General features: G+C 53.4%; 1 protein-coding gene across 1 annotated transcript; it reads left to right on the top strand.

Annotated features, from left to right (window-relative positions):
• The first annotated feature begins 6,539 nt into the window (after window positions 1-6,539).
• Window positions 6,540-8,476, top strand: LOC101756148 (heat stress transcription factor B-4c). Its single transcript, XM_004956946.3, has 2 exons — window positions 6,540-7,039; window positions 7,136-8,476. The coding sequence occupies exons 1-2, from the start codon at window positions 6,779-6,781 to the stop codon at window positions 8,081-8,083; spliced, it is 1,209 nt and encodes a 402-aa protein (XP_004957003.1). The 5' UTR covers window positions 6,540-6,778; the 3' UTR covers window positions 8,084-8,476.
• The last annotated feature ends 2,422 nt before the right edge of the window (window positions 8,477-10,898 follow it).

The following is a 10,898-nucleotide window of genomic DNA, read 5'->3' as shown; positions in this document are numbered from 1 at the left end:
GGTTAGGCCAGGATTTTACCAAGCTGTGAACGAAAAGATACTGTTGCATGGTGTGCCGATGTCACAGCGGTCTTTTCCCGGTTACAAGGCAGCGTTGGGTCCGTTGGTTACTTTGTTACGCACAGCATAGTGTAGTGTATAGCGTCTGGTTCGTTGCAGCTTGTACTCTTCCTCGGCGTAGTACGATGAACTGACCAGGCCGTATTCATCTCAACGTGCGACACTGCTGGTAGCTGCTGTCTAGTTAGTGTTACCCTACTCCTACATGGCTATATCATCTCGTCGACGCGCCGATCGTACGTGCAATAACCGCGATAAAAGCCCGAGCGGCCAATAACATTCCGTCCTGAGTCTCCTGACAGACCAAGCCGGCCTGACTCGTCGCGACATCACACTGGCTACCGCCTGCCGGGCGATCGATGGAGCGGTGGTCCAGGCGGTCAGCCGTGCGCGCGCGCGCGCAGAGGATGGGTTGAGGCGCGGAGCGGGTGGCCGTGTCCGAACGGACGAGCCCCCCGGAACCGGCCAGATCCGACCAGACCCCGGTCCACGGCGCACAGAGACGGGATGCATCGGCGCAGGAGGCAGGCACAGGCCCGGCCGGCAAGCGCATGCCGGGCGCTGGAGGCTGGACCACCACTCCCGGCAGCGGCAGGGCCCCTCCCCTCCCCCGTCCCCGGCCGGCCAGCGGCCAATTCGCCGCAGGCCGCACGGCTCCGTCCCGGGTCCCGGAAGGGGGATGGACGACTGGCCCCGTGGGGAGTATACTGTACGCTCGTACGCTTTCCGCATGCACGCACGTACAGGTACACAGATACGGCCCATGCTTACGGATCCAGTAGGCGTATACTATACGTACTCGCGTGGCGTTTTTGTAGCGACGTGCTTTCGCTTCAGGATTCATTCTTGGGAATTGTGAGTGGCCGGGTGGGGGCTGGCCGGGGCAGCACAGGAAGTGGACAAGGGAAGGAACTTTTGTAGAATCGGCCGAGGGGGGACTGGGGCATGCAGTTCCTGCAGCCGCATGCATGCAGATCACCAGATGCATCTCTAGCTTCTCCTAGCCAACCAGCTAGCCGCGGCACGCATCCGTGCATCTAGCATCGGCCGTGGCCGCGCTCGCTCGATGAGATGATAGATGCGTCCGCCCGTGTGCCGACGACGGAGCGGAAACGCGACCGCGGTGGCCGCTTTTGGTGGGATTCCTCCGCCCCGGCCCCGTCGTTTTCCCGGCCGATCCGCAGCGGTGCCACTCCGCCAGGGCCAGCCCCCCACCACGTCCGCTGCTGGATCTTGCTGCTCGCATGCCCATCGATCTCCCCCTCCCCGTCTCTCGATCGGGCTTGGGCATAGAAAACTCGGCGCTTTGCAGAAGTTTCCCGCATTCTTTTTGTTTCTTCTCGGTCTCCGCGAAGCTTTCCCACGCATTTGTTTTAAACAAAACCCCTTCTTTGTCGATGCCGAAGCGGGGATCGATGGATATATTCCTCCCCGGCAGGCAGCTAAACAAACTCCTACCGTCCTACGGGCAAAGATTCGTTCCCGTGGCACGTTTACCGTCGTTTTTTGGACCTTGTTGTCTAGTAGCTGCAACATGCATGTGCGATCTACTGCAGATGCTTCTTCGGGGCGCTAGCTACTGGAGTACGCCGTGCCGGGAGGGGCAAAAAATTTGCTTACAAAACTCATGCTATAGACGATAGCATCGTCCAGGGCTTGCCTAGTCACCAGCTGATCGATCTGATTGTTTCTAAACAATATACTACTTACTAATACTCCCTCCGTTCGGAAAAGATTGCAATTCTAGCACAGTGTCATAGTTTTATATCTTAAATTTGATCAATTATAGATAAAAAAGTATCAATACTTATGATATCAAATAAATACCATTAGGTTAATTATGAAATGTATTTTTATAATAAATTAATTTGGAGTCATAAATATGAATAGTATTCACTAGAAATGTGGTCAAACGTGAGCTACTTTTGATGGCACGCAACCCGTAGTTGCATTCTTTCCCGGACAGAGGGAGTACTAAGCACTTCAGATCGAAAATGGCACGTGGCATGCCAAGCAAGGGTACATGGTGAGGATCGAAACTGGGCGCTAGATTTTCTGCGGAAACTCCAGTGTGCTGATTATATTTTTTAAAAAAACTCTATATTTTCTCCTCTCTGAAATCTTCGCTGTTGCACTGCAGTTATGCAATTGATGACCAACTGTTGGCCATTGACAGCTCTCAGCACATTCACGTAGCACAGAGATTTGCAGTGGGGGGCGGCTGGCGAACGCGAAATTCCACACGTCGCGATGCTTATAAAACCGCCCCCAGGCGTTACTAATGTCGAGTGTCAGGTCCCCTCAGCGAGCGCAGCGGCCATTGTTGGGTCCGTTATTGGGAAAAAAGGGCCGGAACGCGACCGAGCCGGCCGGGGACGGGGCGTATTATATTCCTCACAATAGTAGCCGAGCTGAGAGCAGATAAATGCCCCCCAGCGAATCGAATCCTACACGGCTAGAAAGGTATAGTACGGGTCCAACAGGGTCAGGGGCCGGCGACATTCAAACGCGTGCATTGTTTTCGCCGTGCCACGCCGATCCGTTTCGAAACCCGGCTCGGCGAAAGGAAGGACAATCCCCGCTGCTGCGTTCCTGAATCCCACGCATGAGGACCGCGCGCGCGGCAGTGATCGCGGACAGGCTCGCTTGCTCGCGCTGCAGGGTAGGCACGCCGCGTGCGCAGGTCATAACGCCGCGCCCAGTGCCCGGCGGCGCGCGCGCTGCCACCACGCGCGCGCCTGCCTCGATGGCCATCCGGGCGAGCCTAACTAAGATCGCGTCGAGACCCAGGCGTGCAGCGCGCGGGGTAGACCGCGGCATGTTGAGCTTGAATGCGCCGCGGCCAGGTGCCCCCGAATGGCAAACGCCACCGCGTATTGATGGTCCGCCCGGCCGCTCCCGCGCCTGCGTGCCGCGCCCGTACGCGCTCCAGGCACGCCCACCCCCAGGTTGGGCGCGAACCGTTGTTGGTTTGAAATCCTGGCTGCTTGCCGTTCCGGCCGCGTCCGCGCCTGTGCCGTGCGCTGTCGTGGGACGTGTGACAGGAGTACGCAGCGCGCACGTCTGCGTCTCCACGGTGTGTTGACAAATTGTGAGATTCCGAACTTTCTGACATTTTTGTCTTTCACGTTCTGAAGGATATTGGAGCTGTCGTTGACATCAGGTCAGCGTTCCTCAAAGTTTGCACTGTTATTTCATAGTACAAATCTGATCCATTTTCCTCGAGGAAAGCTCTAAACTTTAGCTAAAGTTTAGAAGGTTAAATTTTAGCTGGGCTATTTGGATCTACTAGCTAAATGCTAGTTGTTATCATGCTACCCTTCTCCCTTCTTCATGTTCCTCTGCCTGAGGCAAGAACCGAGCGAGCTCCTGGCCGCCAACCGAATCCGAGGGGCTCCAAGGCATCCCTCCTGCCCAATAGCTGCCGCCCCAGCACCTCAACCCCCTGCGCAACCCCCATCTCCCTCTCGACGCGCGCAGGCTAAATCTGGCTAGGAATCGAAATTTCCCCAGCCGCCTCGAGCACCACCAGTGCCATCACCCGCCGGCCAACTCCACTCTACTCCAACCATCTCCCACAAATCAACTACGGCCATAGCTCATCCACCTCACCATCTTCCTCCTCGACTTCTTCGCGTCGCTTTCTGTGTCCTCGTCGACCACTAGAGATTTGAGCCGACGCGAGGCCGACGGGCGCCGGAGGCCACGAGCACACGGCTAGCCGCCCCGGATCCAGCATTGGCGGCCTCAGTTGGGCCCGCACTGCGTGAGATCCAGCCGCACTGTGCCTCATTGGTCGCCGGCGGCCCTCCTCCTTCCCCCGGCGAGGAAGCCACGCGAGTAGGAAGGGGCCTGGGGAAGCATCACCGGAGGGGAGGCAGCGTGCGGGGAGGCGTCGTCGGAGGGGAGGCGGCGCGCGAGGAAGCCGGTGGTGTGCGGGGAAGGACTGGGGCATGCGGGGAGAGGCGGGGGCACATGAGGGGAACAATGGAGGATTTCCTGAGGCAGGTGAAGGGCAGTATGGTCTTTTAGTAGTTTTAGCTGGTTTAGTCAGGTTGAACCAGCTAAATTTAACCAGCTAAACTTTGGATGGGAGATCCAAACAGGATCTATATCTTTTTGCAAGCTTAGAACATACTAACAGAGCAATAATCGGGCAACTCGGAACACCCATCATAAGTAGCAATGGCATCCGCCATAGAGTTACATGAACGAGATAAAAAGGGCCATTTACATCTTTACACCCATCATAAGTAGCAATGGCATCATAAGTAGAAATCATTTTTTAATACCCTTTACACCTATGGCCATTTTAATTTAACATATAAATTTCTAATACAAGAAGATAATTCCACATGTAGCAGTAAGGCGGAGTGGTTGTCAGCTACGCCCTCATTAAGCAACAAATTCTTAAGCCGTAGCTACACCTACACCATAACTTTTCCGAGCAAGGAAAGGCCTAAAATCTCACAAATGATATGTTCAATATATTTTTTCGATCAAAGGTGTGTTTTATTTAAAGAGAAAGTAAACTCTTTATGGTTAATAACCTTGGAAGCTCAAAGGACAAAGGGTTTATGGGGAATAGGTTGGAACTGGGGATAGGGGGGTCATCGTCGAGGTAGGGATCCATGAATTTTCAAATACACAAAACCATCCATTTTTGTATCAATAAATTCAAGATTCTTACCTTGAAATATTGCGCTTGGTCATAACTGTGTTAACTAAAATCTTATAGTTCAAGATCACATGAAACTCATTTCTCGACTACTGCCTTTCAGAGACGGCACTAGCCCTACATTTTAAATTTCAACAATGCATATGTCACCTCTTACTGCACTTCAAAACTAGTTATCTATGTCCTTACACTGCTATGCCTTCATCCTCATACGTTCTTGGTTGTTCCGTGTGTACCCTAACGTGCACCCCAACGAACTAAAAAACCTAGCACCACCAATCCACCATCATAGCAACCCTTTTAACATAGACTAGGGCAAGAACCTTGATCTATCGTTAATACCAATGTATTATTACATGGGATGAGATAACACTACTGTTAGTTTTGAAACAAAATATAATCAATTTATGGTTTAGGACTTATGTGTGATGTATTTATAGGAAACAAAAAAAGCATATGGGTTGCTTTTAAACTATATCCAAATGATTGCACCTATGTTTCACATATATAAAGTACGCAATCAAAAGTTGATTTCCCCCCTCTAAATCTAGTGTATATTCGTTTTATTAGAGAATTTTTTGCTGGATTTGCAAATCATACACGATAAAAGAACAAATATGATAATTTTGTAGGTAATTACTGGGTGTTCGTGAATTCACTTTTCTTGTACGCGCGACATCTTTTACTTTGTATATGGATATTTTTGATCGAATTTGTACTTGGTGTTTGTATTTTTCTTTAAAAACTTTGTGATATGTAAATATGAAAAGAATGTGGGAAACTATGAATTTAGCGCTTTAATTGACAAATTCACTTTTGTTGCAGGTGTGATATGCCTGTACTTTCATCTAATCTATTTATTATTCCTGTTTTTGACCCGACCCGTATCCATTTTATTTGTTCATTATATGGATGGACGTATCTGATCCGGTTTCAGCGACTCGTACATACAAGTATGAAGTACCCCTTCGCAATCAAAATACTGGTACAAGGCACAATTTTGTTTGGGTTTGCAACCCAGCGACAGCACGTGATATGCACTGGGCACCGCTCGAGCCACATGGAACGGTGCTCTGATCCAAGAAGCTCTGCACCGTACTGTACCGATGGTAAAACCGTCTTCCTATCCCTGCAAGTTGACGCCACGTACGACAGCGTAACCTCCAATTTTTAATTTCCGAGTGGCACGTCAGGGTAACATTGACCGGCCAATAGGAATGGCTCGCAGCATGGCTTGGGCGGACGGGACTCGCCTGCAGTACTGCCCCTGCAGGTTGGGCCACTGACGCGTGAGCTCGGCTCGGATCCACACATTAGTGACTGCAGAGGGCAGTACCGCAGAGGATCTGTTTCCGCTTGGGCTTCAGCTTCCCTATATCCTTTTCCTGCAGCCGAGAAAAAAGAATTCAGGGTCCGGGGAGATGCTTCCAAAACTGTTGCAGTGCTTGTCCGCCCGGGGGGACCTTTCCAGAAATGTACGAGGAGGAGCCTGTGCCGGGGGCAGGAGCGGACGGGAAAGAGAGGTGAAACGCCGATCCCGTTCCCGTCCGTGTAAAAAAAGCTCGCTTTGCAGGGGGAAAATGGCGAAAGGGTTAAAAGAAGGGAGAGGGTGCAAAAGATCCTCGAGAAAGCCCAGAAAAGAACGGCTGGATGGATGGCTGGACTCGAAGCAGAAGCAGAGGGAAATCAGAGACGACGCTGGTGGTCGGAAGTGTCACGGGTCTACCTTGAAAGCTGCATCTCCAAACTTCCAATCCCTCTCTCCAAAACACCCAGACAGACAGAGCGACACATATTCCCTCCCACCACCCCCACCGCCCACACGCTCCCCGAGGCAGGAGCACACAACCCACACTCGCCTTCACTGCTCAGCTCGCCCCCTCCCCGTATTCACCACTACCACCACCCCAGTTAAAATAGCCCGGTCACCCGCTCGCCTCGTATCGTCCACCTCTGCTCAAAGGGAAGAAGTTAAAACCCCAAGAAACCTTCGTCGGCGCTTCGTCTCCTGTAGCTGTAGGAGGCCAGGGAGAGACCGGGATGGAGAGGATGGAGAGGTGCGGGAGCTGGGAGTGCGACGCCGCGGCGCAGGCGGCCGCGCAGAAAGCGGTGCCGGCGCCGTTCCTGACCAAGACGTACCAGCTGGTGGACGACCCGGCCACGGACCACATCGTCTCCTGGGGGGACGACCGGGTGTCCACCTTCGTCGTCTGGCGCCCGCCGGAGTTCGCGCGCGATATCCTCCCCAACTACTTCAAGCACAACAACTTCTCCTCCTTCGTCCGCCAGCTCAACACCTACGTGAGTCGCCTTGCTCTCTCACTTCGCCCGTGCCACGACGTACGTGTTCTTCTTGCATGGACGGGGTGGTGATGGCAATACGATGTCGCAATGCAGGGCTTCCGGAAGGTCGTGCCGGAGCGGTGGGAGTTCGCGAACGAGTTCTTCCGGAAGGGAGAGAAGCAGCTTCTCTGCGAGATCCACCGGCGCAAGACGTCGGCGTCCACGGCGTCGCCGTCGCCCCCGCCCTTCTTCGCGCCGCCGCACTTCCCGCTGTTCCACCCGGGCGCCCCGCACCACCACCCGTTCGTGGGCGGGGACGACGGGGTAGCGGTGGCGGCCGCGCACGGCATGGGCGTCGCGTTCCCGCACCCGCACTGGCGGGAGCCGCACGCCGCCGCGCCGGTGGCCACGCGGCTCTTGGCCCTGGGCGCTCCCCCGGCGCCGTCGCCGCTGCTGCCCACCGAGGGCGCGGGCGGCGCCGGGTCGGGGCGCGCGGCCACCGCGGCCGTGCTGATGGAGGAGAACGAGCGGCTGCGGCGTAGCAACACGGCGCTGCTGCAGGAGCTGGCGCACATGCGCAAGCTCTACAACGACATCATCTACTTCGTGCAGAACCACGTGCGCCCCGTGGCGCCCAGCCCGGCCGCCGCCGCGTTCCTGCAGGGCCTCGGCCTGCAGGCGCGCAGCAAGAAGCCCGCGACACCCGCCGTGGCCGCCGGGCTCAACAACTCCGGCGGGAGCACCACGTCCAGCAGCTCGCTCACCATCGCCGAGGAGCCCTCGCCCCCGCCGCAGCACGCCGACAAGAGCGGCGGCGGCGGGGAAGCCGGCAGCAGCGGCACCGCGCGCTCCGCCGCGGCCGCCGCGCCCACCATGCTGTTCGGCGTGCGCCTCAGCGCCGACACGAGCGGCGCGGGCACCAAGAGGCCGGCTTCCCCTGAGGAGGTAGACGAGCCGGCCACGTCGCATGCCAGGAAGCCGCGGCTGGCGCTGGAGGGCGCCGACCTAAGCCTGAGCGTGGCGGCGCCGTCCGCCGCCTCGTCCCCAGCTAGCACTAGCTAGTCGGCTAGCTAACTCACCTGGCCTGCGCCCATAAGCAAACGCATGCTGGTGCATGCAGCGGCGGGCGCGGCCGTTTTGTTGTTCTAGCTCTAGCTCTAGTTCGATCGACGTGTTCCGTTCCAACTGGTAGATGGGATCGCTTCTTTTTGGTTGATGTCTTTTGGTTAGGGTTCTACTGCTAATTGCACCGCTGTGCCAAGCACTCGCAACTAGTGCCATCGATCCGATCGGTCCTCCGGGAGAACTAATCAATGCCATGCAAGTTGTTGTACAGAAGTAGTAGTTGCAGACTAGCAGCTGAGCTAGCCATTCTGATTGATATCCAGGGCGAGCAGAGAGGGCAATCTTTTGGGCGACGAGTCCGGAAAGAGATCTCTCTTTCATTCAATTAAACCGCTTTTTCCTCCTGAGACTGTTTCGGCTCAGCTCGTTACCTTTTGCGTGCGCTCATGGGAGTCAAAGATGTGAAAGGCAGTTGCTGCTGCGCCTCGCCTGCGCAGGGTCTGCCTTGGACACTGCTCGCAAATCGCGATGGATCCCAAGTCGCCGCTCTCACAGCTGTCGCGAGTGACGGGTCGATCGGACTGCCGACTGCGAGACAGTACAGGTACGTAGGGAGCCGCGGTGCCGGTGCGGGAGAGGCGTACAGGTACAGTCTTGTTCCCGGGAGGGTCGCGGCTGCAGCACAGTGCACTGCGGGTACTAGGGAGTCAGCTAGTGGTAGCCCTAGGCGGTAGGCACTACTACTAGGGAGTAGCTGCTGCAGTGGACTGTCCGTGCGGGAGAACCGAGAGGAACGGCAGCGTCATGATTAGGCGACTGGCGCCAGATCTTCAGAGCGACGGGTCTAATCCGGAGCCGGAAGCGTAAAGGCCGGACAAAGAGATCTCCGCCGGCCGGCCGGCCGGCCGGCTGGGACGACTAGCTAGCTGGCCACTAGCTTCGCCTTCGCTTCGCTTCTCTCCGGGTGACCGGGTGAGTGGTGCCTGCGACGGAGGGAGATGGGATGGCTTGATTGCTGCGGCTCCCAGCTCAGCTGCGTCATGTGGTGTGGGGGTGGGCACTGGGCTGGCTGGCATTGGGCTCTGTTTCTTCTACTGGCTTCTGCCGCTGCGGCTGCTGCTGTGCTGTGCATGGCTGCAGCGCCAGCACGAGCAGGAGCAGGCAGGAGGCAGACCCCCGCCCCGGGGTTCCCACGATATTCCAAAAATCCAAAAGGGACTCTGACCGCTTCCGTTCCCTCGGAACGTGATAGTTCTGCCAGATTCCCCCGGTCCGCAGCATGCAGGCCGAGGACCCACATGTGTCTAAGCCACTTCCACTCTTCTTTCTTCTTCTCCTCGCATCGATTTCCCTACGTCCACCGCGGACTGCTGCTGCCGCGAGCTAGCGCTTGTAAATTTGTAGGCGGCGTGCCAAGTCTTCTCCATTTGAGTACAAGACCTGTGTTTGGATCCCCCTCAGTTTGCACAAGGAAAAGGCTTCCACATATGCAGCCTGGACCATCTTAGAGAGATCCAAACAAAGCATCAATCCTGATTGCATGATTCTCACAGTCAACTCCAACCTGGATTGTGCAGATTGCACAACCTAGTTTGTTATAATCCAAAATTTTGGTTTGTGCAATCTAGGAAGGGATGCAAACATTGCTTAACTCAACTGTACTACTTGTGCATTTCCCATTCGTTTTTAATCTAGTTATGTACTTTGCTTGGTTATTTTGGCACACTTATGTTCATGAAAGGCTTCAACAGAAGATTCATTAACTTATATTTAATGTGATATAAAGATCGCTTTGTTATATGTTATCTTGAGTATATCATGATGAAACTAAAGGAGGACACCCAAGATGAAAACAAAAATTAAACCAAGGAAGAAACCCTTTGGATGTAGTGTTGTAGTAAAATCAGTATGTCTGCTGGATATATGCCAGATTTTTCAACTTTTGTCACATGTCATTACCTCTCACCCACTTTATTTACTCACTCCCACTACTCTGTACTTGTGCATACACTCAGGTTGTGGGAAAAAAATGTTTAGTGCTAGCTTGTGCTTCTCATATGCTTCTTCAGGTAGCTACCAAAACTAGCTATTTGTCCATAGTGAACCAAATTATTTATTGATATAGAGAATGTTTTTATGTCCTTGTAAAATTATTGATTCACGTCTTCTATAATTATGACGGACCATTTGAATCAATATCTAAGTACAATTAAGAAACAACATTGCACCATGACCGTTATTTAAAAACTCCTATCCGTATACACATCCACGTAAAATCCAAAAAAATCTGCAATTAATACAAGAAAAAAAAAATTGATTAGTTTCCATCCCTAATTTCTTGTTGTCTTTCCTATTGTTTGTAGGCAAAGGTTAGCAATGCCTCCCGACATCTAGGAACACATAATACAATGTGGGCCACAAAAGGACGCATTGCCTTTTATCTATCATACGCGAGCAATAATTATTCATTATCGTTAATGAAAATACAAAAACCACTCTACTCCCACCTGTCGCTTTGATCTTGCGTTTCTCCTGTAAAGTGGTTCAAAAAGCCACTCTAATCCACGCACACTGAATCAACTGTGTATCTTCCTCATAAAAAAACCAATACAGCCAAGTCCTCAGCCTCAACAAATGCAATGCATTGGAGAATTTTTACTCGGTTTTAGCATTTCATTTGTCGATTTATGACTAAAGTTTATCTCACCCTCATATGAGGAAACTACGAAAATTTTTGAAGGTTGGAGATCAGACCAACAATCCTAATTTTGACTATATTCTTTCCATAAACAATCACGGTGCAAGTGCTTCC

This window comes from Setaria italica, chromosome II (genome assembly GCF_000263155.2).
Source record: "Setaria italica strain Yugu1 chromosome II, Setaria_italica_v2.0, whole genome shotgun sequence".
NCBI classification, from domain to species: Eukaryota; Viridiplantae; Streptophyta; class Magnoliopsida; order Poales; family Poaceae; genus Setaria; species Setaria italica.
The sequence above is the reverse complement of the archived record's forward strand: the minus strand, read 5'-3'. Positions and strand labels throughout refer to the sequence as shown.

Coding starts and splice junctions, on each gene's coding strand:
- LOC101756148 (XM_004956946.3), top strand. CDS start 6,779: ATGGAGAGGATGGAGAGGTGCGGGAGCTGGGAGTGCGACGCCGCGGCG. Junction 7,040..7,135: donor TCCGCCAGCTCAACACCTAC/GTGAGTCGCCTT, acceptor GTCGCAATGCAG/GGCTTCCGGAAGGTCGTGCC.